At 52.5% G+C, this 21,034-nt stretch overlaps 1 protein-coding gene across 3 annotated transcripts in view; it reads right to left on the bottom strand.

The window, feature by feature from the left end:
- Positions 1–20,990, bottom strand: part of ANXA6 (annexin A6) — a 49,971-nt gene extending 28,981 nt beyond the window's left edge. For 2 of the 3 annotated variants that reach the window (XM_003981380.6, XM_003981381.6), the window contains exons 1-7: positions 20,835–20,989; positions 10,276–10,319; positions 4,845–4,935; positions 4,050–4,144; positions 3,389–3,502; positions 2,243–2,333; positions 1,230–1,309 (exon numbers count right to left, since the gene is read on the bottom strand). In XM_003981380.6, coding sequence (XP_003981429.1) covers positions 1,230–1,309; positions 2,243–2,333; positions 3,389–3,502; positions 4,050–4,144; positions 4,845–4,935; positions 10,276–10,293 — 489 coding nt within the window. In that variant the 5' untranslated portion in view covers positions 10,294–10,319; positions 20,835–20,989. Of the gene's footprint in view, positions 1–1,229; positions 1,310–2,242; positions 2,334–3,388; positions 3,503–4,049; positions 4,145–4,844; positions 4,936–10,275; positions 10,320–20,834 lie in introns of all 3 variants that reach the window. The other variant, XM_019810500.2, reaches the window with a different exon arrangement.
- Positions 20,991–21,034: the final 44 nt, after the last annotated feature.

The following is a 21,034-nucleotide window of genomic DNA, read 5'->3' as shown; positions in this document are numbered from 1 at the left end:
GGATACGGATTGCTATGGCAACGGAGAAAAAGCCTGGTGGCAGCCGTGGTAGAATGTGTTACGGGAAGGGACGAGGTGAAAGAAACAAAGAAGTGGCTGAATTTCTATATAAAACTTCCTAAAAGTTTGGTCCTTGAAGCTGGGCTTCAAACTTCTCAATACCTGTCCCCACAGAGCCTGTGGTCACAGAGACTTCCGGGCAGCCGGGCAGGTGAAGGTGGGGCAGTGGAGCGGGACATGTTTTCTAGCCCCCTGCCGTCACAGAGAACACAAGCCTGCTGTTGCCAGAACTTTCAGGTATTCAAAAGAGTGTAGAAATCTGGCTTTTGAGCAAAAGCTCCCTATTTTTAAATGTTAGCAAGTAACTCAAAGCATTTTTAAAAAAAAAAAACACATTGTGGGGGTGCCTGGGTGGCCCAGTCGGTTGAGGGTCCGACTTCAGCTCAGGTCATGATCTCACAGTCTGTGAGTTTGAGCCCCACATCGGGCTCTGTGCTGACAGCTGAGAGCCTGCAACCTGCTTCGGATTCTGTGTCTCCCTCTCTCTCTGCCCCTCCCCACTCTCTCTCTCAAAATGAATAAACATTTAAAAAAATTTTTAAAACACATTGTATGGGAAAACCAACAGAAAAAAAAAAACTTGGCAGATTGAAGTGGGCTGTGGACACCATCTGCAGCCTCTTCATGGTCCCTTTTTAAGCACTCGTGGGTGGGAGGCAGGGGTGGCGGGGGTTGGCTGTGGGAGGTGCAATGCAGGCAGCCCCAGAAAGGCCACATCTCTGCTGGCGACACAGGGACGTGCCAGCCGTGTCAAACACGGCTGGGAAAACAATGGCAGGAGAGAGGCCTGGAGAGGAGTGGGAGGGGCGGGAGAGAGGGTGGGGAGAGGAAGGCCATAGGAGACAATATTCCTGGGCACAAAAGAGAAGGGACGTGAGACAGAGAGATGCGGGTCGTCTTCTCGCTTCTACAAACCGAGGACAACAGAGCAGGCCCCTGGATGCTCAGATTCTATACCCACATGAGCCAGAGAGAACCCATCTCAAATTCGAGGATAAAAGGGCAGCTGGGGGAGGGAGCGGCCACAGCTTACGAGGACTTTATACCTGAGGAGCCACCGAGGAGCCCCTCACAGACCACCCTGTCTGGGGCAACAGGCCGAAGGTGCCCACAGCCCTCTGCCCGCACTCTGGTAGAGAGCTCCAGGGAGGGCCCCCACGTAGACCAACCTGGAGCAGGACCACGAGCATCTTCTGGAAGTGGCCAGAGGTGTCGCCAATGATGTCAGCCTCCAGGTCTCGCTCGTAGGCTGCAGGGAAGGAACACAAGTTCTAGTCCCATCCCCATGAGACCTCAGGGATCCATTATCCAAGACGATCAGATATTTGTTACAAATCCCAAAACCCAGTCTCCATGATGGCCGTGGAAAGACCCAGGATGTATCTTTCACAGTGCTTTGTACTGAGCCTGACACAGAGATGGCATCTGCCCACTTCCCTTATCCCCACCTGTGCCATCTACCCAGGGTACCATGGCTGCTCACCTGGACGGTGGCTACAGCCTTCTAACTGTTCCCTCCTGCTTCTGCTCCCCTCGCCCTCCAATCCACAGCAACAAAGGTGACTCTTGAAGCCCTCTCTGATCATGAGCTCCCCTGCTTCCCACTATTCTTGGAACAAAACACTGCCTCCTCTTGGCCTGCAAGGCCCCATGTGACCCTGTCCTGCTCTCGACCCTTCTGGCCTCACACCGGCTACCAGAATTAATTCTGCCCCAGGGCCTTTGGACTTGCTTTTCCCTTTGCCTGCAGGATCTTCTCCCCACTCCTTCCACAACAGGTTCCTTCTTTCTCATTTCCTCCCAAGACACGCTTTCCCTGACCACTTGTCTGGAGCAGGTCCTCCCCAATTAAAGTCTGATTCTTGTTACCTTGTTTGTTTCCTTCATAACACTTAACCACAATGTGTCATCACCGTGTTTACCTGTGTCTCGTCTGTATCCCTTGTCACCTTGTTAGTCTGCGAGTTCTAGGGGGCAAGGACGACATGGGTTTTGCCCTCCCACCATATCCTGAGAACCTAGAGCAGTGCTGCACAGGGCAGCTATTTATGAGCGGGTGAGATGATGGACAGATCAGAGGGAAGGAGGAAAGCAGGTGGATGGAGAGTCTTGGGGCCCCACCCTTGCAATTACCCTCACTGCCTATCTGAAAGTGCTGAACGGCCCCTTCGGCCCATCTCACCATCTTTGTATGCTGCCACCAGCTGGTGGATCTGCTCATTGGTCCGAGAAGCCAAGATCTCAATGAGGCACTTCTCGTCAGTGCCGATGCCCTGGGAGAAGAGAAGGGACACAGGCGTCGGGGCTGGGCACTTCTCGTCAGTGCCGATGCCCCGGGAGAAGACAAGGGACACAGGCGCCAGGGCTGGGATGGGAGGCCGCCACCGGCCATGGGCTGGGTTCCTGGAGTGGCCAGAGCTATGACATTCCCAGCAGGGAATGTCAGGGTGGTCCTACCATAGCTCTTGGTCACCAGACTGGAGCCGCTTGCTGCCCTGAGCATCAAAAGACATAGATTCTAGTCCTGCCTCTGCCAGCAGCTTGCTTTGTGACCTCTCATTAAGAAACTGTCTTTCTGGGCCTCGGTTTTCCCATCTGTAAAATGGAAAAGACGCCAGGTGCTCTGCCAAACTCCTCAGGACATTGAAGGCCATCTCTCACATCGCTGAACTTACCAACGTATGAAGTGCGTTCATGCTGGATAGCTCATCCGAGGCAAAGATGACAGCACTTTACACACTGTAAAGTGCCAGGTACACTTAAGGGTGTACCTTTGATCCTTCCCTGCTTGCTGGGGGGCTACCCGCTCCTTCGACCACACCGAGCTGCCCCTCCCATCCTGAACACACCTCCACCACCGCTCCTGACGTTTCTTACCCGGCCCGGAAGGACCTTCTCACTCCAATCAACCAAATCCTCCCCAGGCTTCTGGGCACAACTTGATCTCTCATTTTCTGTGACGCCCCCTCAAGTCACCCTGGGCCTGCCCTCCTGACCTCCTTTAGTATTCTCCTGGCCTTTGGGTATTGAGCGTAATTTGTCTTCACGTCCCTGTATCCTGCTTCCTCGGGGCTGTAAGCTGCTGGGTTGGGGCCCGGGCCAAGGGCCCGCCTGACGAGGTCTGCCTCCCACCGACATCTGTCCCACTCTGTCCATCTGGAGGAGACTGTGGCGCCCCTCTGGGATGGGGTTTGAGCAAGCTGTCTCCTGCAGCAGGGCACCCTGCTGGCGGGTACAGGGCTCATGGAGTACGTGCTGCAGGGACCAGAACCCTCCCACTAATCACACCCCCGCCTGCAACACTCATACACAGACCCACGCTTCTTACCGAGATGGCATCTTTAATTTCTTTGGCATCGCAATAGGCAAGTGGCCTCATGAGACCCACAATCAGTCGTTCAAACTTCCCCGTCAGCTCATACTTCAAGTCAGCAATGAGGTCCTGTGTTGAGGGTCAGGGGAAGGGAGGGAGGACGAGACGGAGGAGGAAGGGGAGGAGCACTTATGATAAGAATCGCATTTAATGAGCACCTACGCTGTAAGGCACCAGGCTACGTAAGCGCATGGAATTGTCACTTTTGGAGGCGTGTGCTATCATCAACCCTAAGACACGGGCTTAGAGACGTCAGGTAACTTGCCCCAAATCATGCAGCTAGCAAATGGCGGTGCAGGATTCAAGTCCATGGCACCGTGTCTCTTCCCCAGCATTGTCTGTTTACTTGTTTACTGGGTGTGTCTCCCACTATCTGTGAGTCCACAGGGCTGACACCTCACAGGTCTCCTTCCCCTGTGTAGCCCTAACACCGAGCACAGTGCCCAAGCATGTAGCAAGTGTTGGAGATGTATCTGTGGCTGAAGAGAAAGGAAGGCAGAACGGTCAGCACAGAGGCTGAGCTGGAATAAAAGAGGAAAGACCCTGAATGAACACACAGGCATATGAAGTCAGCTCCCCAGCCCCACCCCACCTGCCCTCCAGTTGCCATGGTTACCTTGCCATAGAGGGACTTGTAGCTCTGGCAGATCTCTTGCCTCTGCCTGTTGCTCCGAGAAGTGATTAGCTCCAATATGGCCTCCTTGTCACTGCCTGGAAGACAGGAGGGCACCTGTTACCCTACCCCAACCTGCCTCCAGGAAGCCCACCAGGGCTACTCCCTGCAGTCTTCAGGACCAGCCTTCATGAGGCAGTGGTATGGGTGGGGGAGGATCTATGGGGACCCGTCAGGCCCCTACTGAGAAGGATCACAGCACCCATAGTCTCTGAGCTCGAAGGACCTGTGATCCAGCCCCCTCATCAGACCCATGATGAAACTGAGGTCCAGAGAGGAACAAGGTCTCATCCAAGCTTTTACAGTGAGACCTGGCTTAGAAAAACCCAGGTATCCTAACACCCAAGACAGGGTTCCTTCAACAATGAGAAAAATAAAAGAGAATAACCAGCACCAAGTTCAGGGTAGTGGTTACCCCAAGAGGAAAGGCAGGAGTGATGCTTCAGGAACAGACCTATCAAGGAGGTTTCAACTCTACGAGGAAGCGAGTGCAATTCCTCAAGGTGGGTGGCAGGCTGGTGGGTGAAGCTTCTATTATTTAGACCTTTGGGTTGGTCTGGAATAGTTCATTATAAAATTATGAAGAATAATACAAAGAGGAGACAAAAGAATCAGTGAGCACGTCTCAACATTTCACTGGCCCCCTTGCCCCCAGCAGGGGCGTGGGCTGTGCCCACATGTGGGAACGTCCCCAAGCTCCCTTTCCTAGGGCTCCCCTGCTGGTAGCTGAGCACCCACCAAAGCCCTTCATGGCCGTGTACAGAGCCTCGGCGTCCCGGCTGGGGTCAAAGTCTGGGAAGTCATGAATGGAGCCCCGGTACTTGGTGCCCTGTGGAGAGAGAAAGGAACGTAAACTGCTGACCTTGAGTTCCCAGCCCCAACCCCAGGTCACACTCTTAAGCCCGGGCACAGTCAGAGTCTAGGCTGAGTTCCCTTCCTCTGAAATTAAGCACTGGCCACAGAAAGCCTGGGCAAGGGTAGGGACGACTCTCCCTACACCTCCTGCCACAGCCTGTCCCCAAGGACAGTGCCATTTCCCCATGGGAGGGTGGCTCTGTTGAGCCCACAGTACTGCACAACATTCCCAGAACCCAGGAGGGAGAAAAGCCAGGCTGAGTGCAAGGGGTAGAGATGATCCCTACAAGAGTAACGAGAGCTCTGCCTATTTTCACAGCACTTTACAGTTTATAAGGCCCTTTTGCCTTCACTCATGTGTTTCCAACCCGTGGGAGCACTTAAGATGATCTGTTATCACGAAAACAAACCAAGCCCAAAGAAGGAAAGCCTCTTGCCGGGGATCCCACAGACCCCAGATCTCTGGTCTGTTCCCCTCTGCTCTCCAGCTCTAGAAACCTTGCGGCTGCCAGCTTCTGAGGGGGAGGTCATGGCCCAAGGGAAGCCCAGAGCCACCCTCAGAATCGATGCCAAGACAAGGTGCCGCCCTTCTGGTCCCAGTAAGCTGAGCTGGCAACTGGCATCTGAGGACAAGCTGGCTGGGTCCTTGGGGTGAAAGGGAGGAGAGGCAGAGCCAGAGGATCTTAGACATCGAACTTGAATGCACAATGGGCTGGTTCACAGAGAAGTCAGATGTGGGTCAGCTACATGGCCCCAGAGAAGTATGGGGCCAGGAGAGTGGCCGAGAACTGGGAGAGCTGGGGATGCCACAGCCCAAGGCGCTGAGCACACGGCATGGTGACAGGGCACTTAAGCCTGGGCCGGGGCCAACGTTAAGGGCTGAAGATTCGGGAAGAAAGAACACCTGACCCTGTCTTTCATGAGCTTCGGACCCAGAAGAGAGACATGCACACAAATCAGCACAGAGCTCGTAATAAATACCCTAGGAGAGAGGCATAGTAATTTGGGAAGACAGTGGAGGCCGGTTCCAGCTAAGGGAGGGAACCAGGAAAGGCTTTGTGCAAGGGTTAAGGGTGCACAAACACCATGCCTTAATGGAATAAGAAGCAGGGGCACCTGGGTGGCTCAGCTGGTGAAGAGACTGACTTGATTTTGGCTCAGGTCATGATCTCAGGGTTCATGGGTTTGAGCCCTGCCTCGGGCTCCACGATCACAGCGCTGAGCCTGCTTCAGATCCTCTCTCTGCCCCTCCCCCACTCTCAAAAATAAATAAATGTTAAAAAACATTTAATTAAAAGAAAAAGGAGTAAGAAGCAAAGGCAAAAATGAGCCTCTGACAGCCTCCTGCACCCCCAGGGCCCACACTGAAGGACCTGGCCAGCTGTGTGGACGCCCCCTTGGTTTGTTTGCAGATGCTGCCCCTCTGAGGTATGCATGCGTGGGCGCAGGGTTGCTATTTAAAGTTCTGACAGGGCCGGTGACCGGAAAAGGGACACGGCCTTCTTCCCGCCACCCGTGAATCCCCTGCAACCTGATCACACCCCTGGGCAGAGAAGGAGAGCTAGTAACACACGCCAAATCCTGGGACCAGAAAAGACACAGTCCCTTGAGAAAGCCCTAGCAGTGTGTGTTTTGCTCACCGAGCATTCCTAGCACCCAGCACAGAGCCTGGCACAACTAAGTACTCACTGAATATCTGTTTCCTGGATGGATAGGCATGAGGATGGATGAATGACTGTGAATATATTCTGAGCAAATCCAAGAAGACTTCCTGGAGGTGAGTTCTAAAATGAGCCCTAAAGGAGGAGTGACAGAGCGGCCCCAAGGACTGGGGGCGGGGGACGGGAAAAGCAGAGAGGGGGAAGGCTCGGCACAGGAAACAGCATGGAAAAGTCCCAGGCACAAGGGCAAGCAAGAACATTCAGGGAGGCGGCCCAGGTTCCTCAGTGCTCAGTGCAGACTCCCAAAGTCGCCAAGACCATGGGACTCCAAGGTGCCAGGAAGAAGGAGAAGAGGAGAAGGTGGGAGGGCACGGGTCGCGGCAGCAAGCTGAGGACCCTCTCCCCTGTTGCTGTTCCTGCACTTCTACCCTGCGCGGTGTTGAGGACAGGGCTGCAAACGAAAGATGAGGCACTGCCATCATGGGGAAAGAGATGTCTTGAGGGAAGGGACATCTAATGACGGACAGGAAGCTCGATCAAAATGTTCCCTTCAAGGGGCGCCTGGGTGGCTTGGTCGGTTAAGCGTCCGACTTCGGCTCAGGTCATGATCTTACGGTCCGTGAGTTCGAGCCCCGTGTCGGGCTCTGTGCTGACAGCTCAGAGCCTGGAGCCTATTTCAGATTCTGTGTCTCCCTCTCTCTGACCCTCCCCTGTTCATGCTCTGTCTCTCTCTGTCTCAAAAATAAATAAACGTTTAAAAAAAAAAAAATGTTCCCTTCAAGACAGGCTTGGTGAGGAGCAAGGCCAGTTTCCCATGTATGTCTTTGCACAAGGAAATAAACTCTTCCAGGGGACAGCGGCCAGTTTAGTTATCCCAGGAGGGTCCCTCAGGATCACAGCCACTAGAAGAGGGGGACATGATGGGGGGCCCTAGCACTGGTCCCATTTAGAAGCAGGAGACAGTCCTTCAAATCACCCAGGCCTGGTTTCCCACCATCGGTCATCCTCACGCCAACCTGAAGAATTCTGCATCTCTAGGTGCCATCTGTGTACCTGTCCCCTCTTCTCCACCTCACCCAGATGGCCTGTCACTCCTCGTGCAGACAGGTTCCTGGCCTCCAGCACCCATGGCCAAGGGGAGGGGAGAACAGAGAAGGGACTTTCCACCCTGAAATATTCAGCAGGTCCTGATGCCAGCTGGTGAGCAGCCTGGACCCTGGGGCTCTGAGGTCTCGGGACCCACCCCAACTGCTGCTAGAGTAGGAGCCTGAGGCCTCTCGGGAGCAGAGCTGATGTCACCCGGAGAGATGGCTGCCCGGCCAGGACTCCACCTCAGAGCAGCCTTGACCAGACCTGACCCAGGCCTCATCTCTGCAGCTGCTAGAGTTCCAGGTACCGGCACCTGCCCCTTTTGCCCCGCCCTCAGTGTTCTCATCCCCCATCATCGAGTTCAAACCCAGAACATCCCTGTGAAATGGATGCCACAGAGCCATGCATCCGGGCCTTTCTGACACCACGCTATTTCTTCACATCTTTGGGCCTCAAGTTCACCACTTCTAGAAGGAAACACTGGGAGAATAGCACAATTAACACTGGGGGTGATCTGGACCAGATAAAAGAGTGAGCGGCTGGTTCTGTGCACGTGTGTGCAGGGTTTCTCAGACCTTCTGGTACTGTCTTCGGCAACCTTCTCCCTCCCCAAACCCTTGCACCCCAAGCGTGCCAAATTACTGTTGCTGCTCTGCACACCCTACATCAACTTCTCTCTGGCCTTCTGTTCCACTGTCCCCTCCCTCTGGAGCACATCAGCCCCCTTGCTCCTACCCAGTAGCTCTCTCCAGGCACCTTTCCCAGTTTCCCCAACCTGCGTGCCCACAGAGCTCCTTTATGCCTCCACTAGAGCATGAGTGCCATGAATGGGGGATAACAGCTCATCTCACGGGATGAGGGACCTCTAAGGCCCTGCCACCCATTGACTCTTGTTTGCAGACTGTCTACTGCCCCTTGGTCCATGGCAACAAGAAACCACAGGTCAGCCAGGCAGAAGCGTAGCCAGGCAGAAGCGTGGCCTGGCAGCACTGGAACAGGATTCCAAAGTTCCGTGCCCTAGGTCCTGGCCCCTCTGACCTCCCAGGATCTGCGCAGTCCACTTGGGTCACACAGAACCCTGCAGTTTGAATGCCTCCCAAGAAACAGCTCCGGCATGACTACATACGGGAAATGGGGAACAACAAGTTATGCCTTGGACCTCTGCCCATAACCACTAACACTTTCTCTTCCTGGTCAGAGAGACCACTTGTGCAAGTGCACTCCTCAGAGGCTGATAGGGAGGTCACAGCTAGGACTTTTTTGAGTATGGATCCTATATCACATGATACACTGTGCTCTTCAAAAATTGTGAAGATATCCTTAAGAATAGGTACCCTTAAGGCCCTTGTTCACTGGGAGGCCCAGAGAGAGTCAGAACTCCCCCAAGATCACACAGCTCCTGTATTAGGTCTATGGCCAGCAGCTCTGTGACTGAAGTGAGGAGCAAAAGGGGCCAAGTCAGGTGTCCCCTGTGGGTGTTTTTTAAATGTTTTCATTTATTTATTTTGAGAGAGAGCGCCCACGTGTGTGTTTGAGTGGGGCAGGGGCAGAGAGAGAGGGAGAGAGAGCATCCCAAGCAGGCTCCGCACTGTCAATGCAGAGCCGGACACAGGGCTCAAACTCACAAACTGTGAGATCATGACCCGAGCCAAAATCAAGGGTCAGATGCTTAACCTGCTGAGCCACCCAGGTGCCCCAGGTGCCCCCTTGGTTTTGTTCTCCCTTCCTGGTCATCATCATTGCAGTGGCCCTATCTCCTTCTCTAAGGCTAGCCAACAAGGGTCACTCTCAGGTGAACCGTGGCACAGAATGACACGTAGCTCTGCCCAAGGACTGAACCCAATCCTGGCCACGCCCAGGAGTAAAAGCTCCACCACGCCTTAGCTTCTACTGCCCAGCAAAGTGGTCATGCAGCATGAGACATTGGGGTCTCCCAAGCCAGGATATCCCAGGTGCACGTGACAAGGGACACTTCCATCTCCAGAGCAGAGAGAACCCTCTAATGCTTTTGCCTACCCGGTAGCCATCTCCCTGGGGAACCACTTAAGCCATGTAGTTCAGGTAGGACCAACTCTACCATCTGAATCCAAGTTACCATTGGCCCAGCCAACGAGAGCCAAACCTAGGACTTTTCCTGGAATCACTGGGAATGAGTTAGGCTGTTTCCTCCAGGCTGCCCAGGAAGCAGAATGGAAGCCTAGGACAGCTGGTGTCTAGAGCACCAAATCAGGGAAGAGCCGCCCAAGAATGACGCCATGCAGAGGAACTCTAGTTCACGGAGGCAGAATCCTGACAATATCATTTGGGTCCCTGGAACCAGCCCAACCTGAAGCCCTGGGCTTTTCAGTCATATAAGCCAATATACATCTGATTAGGATGTTATATGCTGTCATTGGTCACTTGCAATGAAAAAGGATGTGATTTGTAACAGGAGCAAGCAAAGCCTGAGAACCTCCCCTGCTCCTTTCTAGATGAAGGTACCCGGGATCTGCAGAGTGGGCCTCGTGACTCTAGAAGCCCAGGAAAGGCAGAGCACAGGCTTCAGGAGGGGAAAGGCTCCTTACCTGTGCTGGTTTGGCCATGGTATCAGGTTCTGCAGCAGATAACGCTGTGGAGAAGAAAGAGACCCGTGAGATCTGGTCCCCTCCATTCTTTCCCCCAATTTCCTCACCCATCTTTCCTCCCAAGGGAAGGCAGGCTCCCCCTACTGTTTTCCAGCTGCGTCCAGCCCTTTTGGTTAGATTACCCCCTGACCTGCTTCAGGGCCAGATGCCTTTTTCAGAAGACAATGAACAGACTAGCCTGTGTCCAGATACTCACACCAGGATGGGAAAGAGACTTGGAACCCAGAAGGAGACAGGGAGCGACCACCGACCCGCACGACTCCCCCAGGCGGTGCAGGGCACTTGCCCAGGTATCCCACTTAACCCTCACAGCGATCCTCCCCAGCACCAGATTCTCCCTTTCCACAGGGGAAGAAATGGAGGATGGGGGGAGTCAGGGAGGTTGCACCATTTACCCAAAGTCACACAGCTTAAAGATGAATGCAACAAAGTCCAGACTCCAGAGTCCATGCTATCTGCACCACGCATGTTCTATGTCTAAGTCACCAAGAATGGTTCCAGAGGCCAGGGCTTAACGTTCTACAGATGAGAGTGCTCAAAGGGCTCTGGGCCACCTGTTGCAAATATCTGAAGGGCTGTCGTTCCTGTGGAAGTCAGTGAGCATTTCTTTAGCGTCTACTCTGATTAGGCACTGCTCTAGGCACTGATGACACAGCAATCCGTAAAAGAGATTTTTAAAGCCCTGTTTTTCTGTGGCTTACTCCATAATGGGGAAGAATAACATGCATATGGCAAAAAGTAAGAAGAAAAGATAATACTTGGTCAGGAGAGAGTGACACGGGGTACAAGCCTAGGCTGAGTGATCAGAGGATCGCAAGAAACATGCCGATCCCTGGGGGCAGTGTGGTCAATGGACCCACTGTGGCTAATGTGGCAGCAGGGAGTGGAGGCAGGGGACCAGCACTGAGGACTTTTCGCTGATAGGACAAATGGGACACATGATCTGATCAAAGGGGGTGTAGGAGACAGCGTCTAGAGTGAAGAAATAAGGAACAAAAATGTCTTACCTAAAAAAGAAATGAAAAAGGGGCTGTAACTGGTTTGGAAATGGGAAGAACAGGGGCCGGGCAGGCTAATGGGCACTCTCAGCAGGAAGGCAGGGATGGAAGTGAAGCAATTTTCCGGGGACAAGAGGAGAAGGAAGGGCCAGTCCGTTCCGTTTCAGTCAGGACCATACGATTGGGTCTTTTTAAACCATGTCTGTGTATTACTTTTGAAGATTTTTTTTTATAGTTATTTATTTTTGAGAAAGAGACAGAGGGTGAGCAGGGGAGGGGCAGAGAGTGAGAGGGAGTCACAGAATCCGAAGCAGGCTCCAGGCTCTGAGCTGTCAGCACAGAGCCCGACACGGGGCTCGAACTCCTGAACCATGAGATCATGACCCGAGCTGAAGTCGGATGCTCAACCGACTGAGCCACCCAGGCGCCCCTGTGTGTTACTTTTTAAAAGTAAGAATAATAACCTCGATCAGCTCCTACAAGGAGCAGAACTAGAAGAGCGGAAACCAGGGTGGCATTTTAGCTCAGTGCTTTCCCGTTCTCCGTGTAGCCCACCACCACCAAAAGAAAAGAAAAACCCAAAACACAACAACAACAAAAACTTAGGGGAAGTCAGCCCTTGACCTCAGTCCATAATCCTGCTCCCATCTTGGGGCACTAGAGACAGTGTGACACGGTGGAGAGAACACAGGTTTTGGAGTCAGGTGGACAGAACTGGATTGTCACTTATTAGCTACGTGCCCTTCAGCATATTGCTCATCTCTGAGTTCAAGGTCATCTCAAGTACAAAACTGGGGCTTTCCCTTTGCTCCCTTGCAGGACTGTTGGAGGAGGAGACATTTTAATTGAAGTCAAGGGCAGAGCACAGGAGGCCAGGTACTCACTGCACTGGTGGGAAGTTCTGACGGGGCTTTGTCATGTTTGCCTGTGTCCCCAGTGCCTGATCATGAGTCCCCCACACTGCAGTCAGCAGACAGACAGGAGGAGGGGCTGGGAGTGAACAGCAGAAGACAGAGATCTGTCTGCAACCCCAGCAGAGCTTGAGGAAACCCTGCTGTTTCCCTGACAACCAGGGGCCCCTCTGTACAAACATGCAACTCTCACCAGGAAATGGAAACTCCCCCCCACCCCAGGGGAGGGGGGCCCAAGTCTGCCCCAGGGCCTGGCGGGGGAGCCAGCTCAGGGGTTTCCCAGGCCTGGGGCATGGTGTGGGCAGGGGGTGAGGGATCCCCAAGGCCAGCATAGAAATGGACAGAAAGAGGCCTGGGAAGTCCGCTGAGGCAGGCAGGGCTAAGGCCTGTCACCTGCACCTCCAGTCTGGAAGCATTTTCCTTTGGCCTTGTTGCTGGAAACTTCAGCTGCTGGCTGTAGCCCAGGCCCATCTGGACGAGAGCCCTTTCCAAGGAGAGACGGCTTAGAGGAAGGGCCTCCAAGTCTTTGGGAAAATATCCTCAGCTCAGAGAGCAGTCTGTGTGTGCTTCATGTGAGTGCACGTCTTGTGTCTACACAAAAAGCAAACTTCTTCCAGAACTAGAGGTTGAGACGGCCATTTGTGGGGTGGGGAGGGGTTTGAATCTCCAACAGCCCCTCCTCTGTGGGCTTAGGGAAGCCCTGGTGCTAATCAGAGGCGCCATCTACCTTGGCTTTACAAGGGTCTCTGACCCCTCCCAGAGCAACCCAGACTGTACCTCTCAAATTGGTTGAATGAATGTGTTATACACAATATTTCAGAATCCCAGAGGGCTCTTAACCATCCACTACTTCAGGCCCCTCATTTTCTAGATGAGGTAAAGGCATTTCAGGGAGGGTAAGTAACTTGCCAAGGCCCAGACAATGGCCAATATCTGTGCCTCCAAGCCCCAGGTCATAAGCCCTTACACCACTGTGGACCCTGGCTGCAATGGGATATTAGGAGAGGCCCAAGAAAAAGACCTAGGTCTGATTCTCAATCTGTCTGTAACCTCAGACAAGCCAGGTTCCCGTTCTGGACCTCAGTTTCTTCATCTGTAAAATGGGGATAATATCACTCTCTCTTTGGGAAAATCCAGAGTGGATGAGAGAGGCTTTTATAGATTTCAACCATGAATTTTCATAGCAAAATCTAGAATATTAGTCTCAGGGGCTTCTCTCCCAGGTCACAGGATTCTTCTCTATCCCTAAGCCTCCCCCCTACCCAATATGCTAGTCTTATTATCCTGGTTGAAATAGCTTCACAAGACTGGCAGGTATGGCCATTCTAGACCTGTGCCTCTCTCCTCCCAGGAACCCTGAACCTCTTCTGACCTGGATATGCAACAGGGCTCATGATGACTGATCGTTCCAGAAATCCATTCAAGGGTGGGCGGCGGGGGGTGGGCACCTGGGTGGCTCAGTCAGTTAAACATCTGACTTTTGATTTCAGCTCAGGTTGTGATCGCACAGTTTGTGAGGTTGAGCCCTGTGTCAGGCTCTGTGCTGACTGCAGAGCTTGCTTGGGATTCTCTCCCTCCCTCTCTCTCTGCCCCTCCCCTGCTATGTGGGTGCATGCCTCTCTCTCTCAAAAAACAATTATTTTAATTGTTATTTAATTATTAAACATTATCTGATAATAATTATGTGATTATATAATATAAATAATAAATATCATTAGTTATTATTTAATAATTAAATAATTATTGAGAGACACAGAGCACAAGCTGGGGAGGGGCAGAGAGAGGGAGACACAGAATCTGAAGCAGGCTCCAGGCTCTGGTCTGTGAGCACAGAGGCCGATGCTGGGCTTGAGCTCACAGACCATGAGATCATGACCTGAGCCAAAGTCGGACACTTAACCGACTGAGCCACCCAGGTATCCCCCCAATTTTTTTTTTTTTAATCTATTCAAAGGTAGAGTCTCCCAGTGGCTTTTTGCTGCTCTGGCTACCCCCCTGCCTTAGTCCTTTAGCCTGCAAGCAATCAAGTTTCCTTCCTTCCCCTTTGGGAGCTCCAGACTGATTCCAGGAGGAATGCTCTAGGGTAGAGAACACACCAGAGCTGGCAGGACTTATGGCTTACCACTGCCCAAGTGCAAGACCTGGGAAACCACAAGCTGGACAGGGGAAGGGTCTTGCCAAATCATGCAAGAGGTGTGGGCTTTCAGGTAGGACCTCGCTGGGAGTCACAGCTCCACCCCCAGTGTGTGATTTAGGTAAACTACCTTAACTGAATCTCAATTTCTATATCTGCAGAATGCACGTAAAACTTATCTTCAAGTACTGGTAAGTAAATGAAATAGCAGATGAAGAGCCCTAAGCACAGTGCCTATTACAGAATAAAGTCTCAATAAATGGTAGCTTTTATTATGATAAAACCAAACATTTACAGTGGAAGCAGAGTGGCATCGTAATCAAGAACGCAGGCTTTGCAGGCATGGCCTGAGTTCAAATCCAGACACATCAGGGGCACCTGGGTGGCTCAGTCGGCTAAGCGTCTCACTTCGGCTCAGGTCACGGGTTCGTGAGTGCAAACCCCGTGTTGGGCTCTGTGCTGACAGCTCAGAGCCTGGAGCCTGCTTTGGTTTCTACGTCTCCTTCTCTCTCTCTGCTCCTCTCTGGCTCACACTTTGCCTCTTTCTCTCAAAAATAAACATTAAAAAAATAAATAGATAAATAAATAAACCAACATTTATAAAGGGAAAAAAAACTCCAGACATTCCAGAAAATTCCTAGCTCATGACCTAGGGCAAGTTCTGTCACTTCTCTCTGACTCAGTTTCTGCATCTGGGAAATGCTAATATCCTAAGGTTTTTGGTGAAAATTCTATAAACTAAGGTGGGTAAAATACTCAGCATGGCCAGGAACACATTAAATGTGTAGTAAGTGGTGGCTTCTGTTATCAAGATCACCGTGGCAGAGCAGTGGTCTCCAAAGTGGGGTACACTACAAGCCAGTGGGGTGCAGGACAAAAACATTACAACTTTCTCAATTTTTTTTTTACCTTGTCCTTTTCTGTTGCATTTGTGCCACATATATACAGTTATAAGACGCATGTTAGGGGTTCAGGCTGATAGATGTGCACAATCAGGAGTCTGGACTTCAAGGGAATGAAGCAGATAGAGGGGACAGGAGATGTCAGACTGAACAGAAACACCAGCGTAAGAAAAAAGCATTTCTGTTCTCCAAAGGTGTCTTGCCTACTTTGGAGGAAGACAGAGTGCTTTCAGGGAGGGTGGCAATGCTGAGCGTAGGGGGTAAAACCAGGTGTGTGGGGGGAAGTAAATGTGAGAATAATCAAAAAATAACTTGGGGGGTGCCTGGGTGGCTCAGTCAGTTGAGCCTCTGACTTTGACTCAGGTCACGATCTCGCGGTCCGTGAGTTCGAGCCCTGCGTCGGGCTCTGGGCTGACAGCTCAGAGCCTGGAGCCTGCTTCACATTCTGGGTCTCCCCCTCTCTCTCTCTCCCACTCATGCTGTCTCTCTCAGTCTCTCAAAAATAAATAAACATTAGGGGCGCCTGGGTGGCGCAGTCGGTTAAGCGTCCGACTTCAGCCAGGTCACAATCTCACGGTCCGTGGGTTCGAGCCCCACGTCGGGCTCTGGGCTGATGGCTCGGAGCCTGGAGCCTGTTTCCGATTCTGTGTCTCCCTCTCTCTCTGCCCCTCCCCCGTTCATGCTCTGTCTCTCTCTGTCCCAAAAATAAATAAAAAACGTTGAAAAAAAATTTTTTAAAAAATAAATAAATAAACATTAAAAATATTAAAAAAAAAAATAACTTGGAAGGTCACACACTCAGCCAGACCTCTGTGCCCCTAAGGCCTGGGGACTCTAACTTGGGCCAGGTCACTCCTTGCCCACTTGTCCCCAGGGACTCCTTTCAATGCAGGCCGTCTTAGCTCAGCATCCAAGGCTCACGACATCCTTCCTGATTTGTCTTCCCCTCTCTCTCCTTCACCCACCACCACACTCCTTCCCCACTAAGCCCACACAACCCCTTCTACCAGCATTTTCTATCCAGCCTTCTAGCATCAAAACCAGTGCTTTTCAATTCTGGCTTCATTAATGCCACCTGGGGACTTTCTCCAATTTACCAAAGCGTAAGGTCAATGCCCAGAGATTCTGACTCATTGGTTTCTGGGGTGAGGCGTAGGCTTTGGTAATTTTTAAAAACTTTTCTAGGTGATTCTTCCAACTCTTCCAGGAAGCCAGGAGGGATTTCTCTTGCCTCTGAACCCCCCATAGTACTCAGAAATCATCTATATTAGACTGGCTTGGGTCAACCATTTGGATTTACCACTCCTCAAATAGAGGGAGGTTGCTTTCCTCCAAGGTATTCTAGGAAAAAAATCTACCTCAAACCCTCCGGGTTATCTGATTCCTGTCTGCCTTTGAGTTATTTTACAGCTCGGTAATTTGTAGGTAAATGGTGGTAATATAAAATAATTCTTATAGACACCCTCATACTATTCTATCTGATAAAGGTCCAATTAATTCCCCTCTCCTTCTGCCGGAAAAACCAGTTTGCCTCCATTTGAAAATTCCTTTTAAAAAAAGTGTCTACTGATTCTCTTTCAAGCTGGTTTTAACATCTGCCTGTCCAGTCATTAGTAAGTTAGTAGAATAAAATCTTGGCACATGATCATTTTTATATCTTTTGAATCATGATTTTACTGTTTCTTAAAAATGACCGTTCCTGCTTCTTTGCTGTACCCCTTAGCATAGGGTATGACTCATAAGGATTGTTGGGTGAAATACATTGAGCTGTTTCAATACTTTCTTAGTGACCCCGTTGGGGGTAAAAAAATCATACAATAAGAGGACATCCAGGCTAGTGGTTTTCAAACTGTGCTTAGTTCCTCATTATATAGCCAGGAGAGGAAGTAACTTGAGGGGTTAAGTATAATTTGCCCAATGTCACTAAGAAAACTAGTGATGAAGCAGGGGCTCATTTTTCAAAAAATATTTACTGAGCTTGTCCATTGTCTGGAGATGGGGATAGAATAAAAACTGAGACCGAAGAGTCTCCCACCCACACAAAGCTGGCAATCTAGTGCAGTAATCCTCAATTGTTTTGATCTCATATACTACCAGTAACAAACAAAAAAAAATTGAGCATTCATCACGATAAAAATATATTTTGTAAGCATGAGATTAAAGGCATATGTAAGAAGAGGCCTGTCTCTTCCTGTACCCCAGAAAATCATCTTCGCGCCCCCCAGGATGTGTGCACCCGACTTCAGAGGCCCCTGGCCTATAAAATCGATATCCTTCCCTTCCCCTTTTCCTGATGGCTCCTCCCCCAGCCTGCAGGAAGACACCAGGATCAGCCCCACAGTCCTCGGGGAGCAAGCCTTTGATGAAGCCAGGGGAAATGCCATTCCTGGCCTTGTGCCTGGGCACACCCCCCCAGCTGGAGGCACTCGGGTTTCTTAGAGAGCAGTGTCTCTCCCTCTCCTGACCCAGAACCCTTGATCTCAGGGTTGGACAAGTCCCCAGGAGATCCTCGGGCTGCCCCAGGCTTAGAATTGGATGGGCCTGGGTTTGAACCCCAGTTCAGGTCACTTTTGTGAGAGACAGCAATGTGTAGTGTCTAATGGGACAGACGCCGGAGCCCCACTGCCTGACAGTGAAGCCTGACCTGCACTTTGGGAGCTGTTTGGCCTTGGGCAAGTACTTAGCCTCGTATGCAAAACAGGATAAAAAGGGTGCCCAGCTCAGAGGAGTGTTGGCGAGGACAGAAAGAAGACAGACACATCTAGAGCCTCGAAGTGGCCCTGACACACAGGAAACACAACGTTAGCCGTTAGTATTATTTCTCCCCTAAACTTCTGAGGGCTGACTTCCCACGTCTGCAAAATAGGCATGGTAACAGCATGTAATATATCAAGGCTTCGGCCAGAGCCTGACAAGTTGGAGTTCAATAAACAATGCAGGTTACGATTTTATTATTATTTCAGAAGCACCAGGACACCCGTTTTACAGACGAGGAACCTGAGGCTCAGGTCACCTGCCTTCTCAAGCACCACACCCTTCTGAGATGACAAGGGTAGCACTTGCTTCTCTGGGCACAGCACTCTGCAGTTGACAAGGCGCTCTCACAGCTGCTGTCTTATAATCTCAGGAGGGTATCAACCTCCTCCTCATTTTACAGGAGGGCAATCTGAAGCTCAAAGAACCCAAAGACAGTCATTTCTCCCCAGCCAGTCTCTGTGGGAGCTTCTCAATCCCAGGAGGAAAGGAAATGCAGTGGCTGGATGCCTAGCCAAGAAGTTTATAAGCATAACAGCCCCCCCCCCCAAAAAAAAGACTCCGTCTCCTCCGTTGTGGAGGTGCAGGGAGGGCGGGTGTGAGGACAAGACCCGGACTTGCATGCTCAGAAATCAGGGTACAGACCACATCCTGCACTTTGTCCCCACCCAGGAAGTATCTTGGAGAAGCTGGGTGGGGTGAGGCTAAGTGATACCACTGGGCCTCCCCAGAAAATCCTAGAATAATACAACATGAGGAGTCATGCAGCCTGCACCCATTCTACCAGCTGGATGCCCTGGACACATCTCTTACCCCTCTACAGAGGAAGGAACTAACGCCCAGAAGGGTAGATGTGCCCAGGGCCCCAGCTACTCAGAGGCTGGGGCCGAGGCTGGAGCCTGGTGGCCCAAGGCTCCTGCTGGGTGCTGCACTGCAGATGCTCCAGAGGCTGGCAGCTTCCCAACACTGCAGAACTCCCCCGCCCCGTCCCAGGGGTCAGCTCCAATAGGCAAGGTTCCGCACTTCCAAAGGACAGCCCCCCTCCTTTGCACACTGGTGTCCACATTCTGCCCCAGCAAGAGCTATGGCCCTTACTCAGAAACCGCAAATATTTTCTGAATCTGAGCAGCCAGTGCCTTGGGAACAAAGGGTGGAAGGCAAGGAAAGATGGATGAGTGACTGTCACAGCTGCAGAGGGGGATGCAGGCCTGTGCCTCCTTCCCTGGCCCCACCCAACTCCCAGAATGCTAAGTCCGAGAACAGTTGAATCCTAGAACACCAGCGCTGGAAGCGACAGCCAGTTGAGCAGCCTTTGCTACGGATGGTTAACTAAGCCCCAGAGAGGGAAGGGCCTTGCCCAAGGACCCCTCCAGCACCTGGAACTGTAACCCTGTTTTCCATGACTCCCAGGCCAGTGCCCTCTGCATGGCACAGGGCCTACCAGCTGGAAGGGCAAGGTCTGTGGGAGCTGCAGCTGGATGGATCATTCACCTGGAAGGGCCAACCAGGACAGGATATCCCTCCTGGGTCAGTGGGCTAGCAATTTAAAGTGTGCTTTGGGTGGGGTGGGGGAAGTGAGGGAAAAGAGCAGAAGGAGGAAACCAGAGTCCTTTCACCAACCCGGGAGCCATATGGCCAAATTTGGAATTGTCAGGGAGACCCAAGGGGGGTTAGAGAAAAGGAAGGGGAGGGAGGAAGCAAAGGCTGGATTCTCTTAGCAAAAGCCCCCACCCCCACCCCTTCCCCTTACAGGGCTTACAGGGGTCGCCCAGGCTTCCCAAGCCTGTAATCAAGACTTCCCAAACTTGCAATCATTCCTTGCAGCTGACAAATAAATCAATTTTAACGATGGCCATCATTTCCACCAAGAGGGTCTGAGTTTATCAGCTCTGGAGTTGGAAAAGGAACTTGAGGCTCAGAGAGGGAAAGCTACGGATTCAAGGTCACACTGAAAGTTGATGGTGAAGCTGGGATTGGATTCAGGGTATTTCAGTCCCATGCGGGTATTTTGGGAGTTATCTGAAGCCCCAAGAGCTTTGGTTAGGCCTAAAATGGGCTTCCGGAGACCAGAAAGAAGGGTGGGGCCTCCGTCCTTAGAGCCCGGCTCCAAGTCTCCTTTAGGCCAGCGCTGATCCAAAGGGGACGGGCGGGTCCCTGGGGTGTGAACAAGCCAGTCCCCCCCATCGGTCTGCACACAGAGCCTTCTTTCCAACAACACCCACAAACCGCTGCACCAGCGGCTGGACGATATGACTCTTCCTGCAGCCTCAGTCTCCGTTTGGCCTCAGCCACACCCTTCCCTGCGCGTCCTTAGACCCCCGTCCAGCTGTCCCCAACCCTAGATCTTCTAAGTCTCTCCAGCGCCCCCCCCCGCCCCCTCTCAAAGCGCGGCCAGCACCCGGCTCTGCGTCTGCCGGGTTGCCCCCAGCCCCCGGACCACACCCGCTGCAGGTCGGTCCGCCCGCCCCTCTCCTCCCCTCCTTTCCCCTCCTGCTCTCCCCTCCCCCAGCCAGAGCGACTTCTCCTCTGCTTCTACGCTCGCGGCTCTAAATTTGCTCCACTGCGTTCCCCCCGGCACGTTCAGCCCGCGACCCTCCCGGGTTACCGCGCCCTCGCGTTCCCGCCCCGCCGCCGCTCCGCACCTGCCCGCGCCCTCCACCTGCCCGCACCCCTCCCAGGAGCCTCGCGGGAGGCACAGGTCAGCAATGACTGGGCGTTTATTGCTCGTCCCCGCGTCCCTGAAGCCCCCAGGAAGAGGAATCCCTCGAAGCGATCCCCTCTCCGGCCTCAACCCACTCACCGCACGGCGGAGGCTTCCTGTAGCGGACTGGGAGACGGACGCGCGGACGCGACGCGACGCGGAGCTCGCAGGGTGGGAGCCCGTTAGCCGAGCAGGAGCAGCAGCGCGGGGCGGGCCGGGAGGACAGCCGGCGGCTGCTCCCCCGCAGGACACGTGGCGCGCGAAGGCCAATCGGGCTCGCCCCGCCTCCTCTCCCCCAG

The sequence above is a fragment of the Felis catus genome, chromosome A1 (assembly GCF_018350175.1).
Source record: "Felis catus isolate Fca126 chromosome A1, F.catus_Fca126_mat1.0, whole genome shotgun sequence".
Lineage (NCBI taxonomy): Eukaryota > Metazoa > Chordata > Mammalia > Carnivora > Felidae > Felis > Felis catus.
The sequence above is the reverse complement of the archived record's forward strand: the minus strand, read 5'-3'. Positions and strand labels throughout refer to the sequence as shown.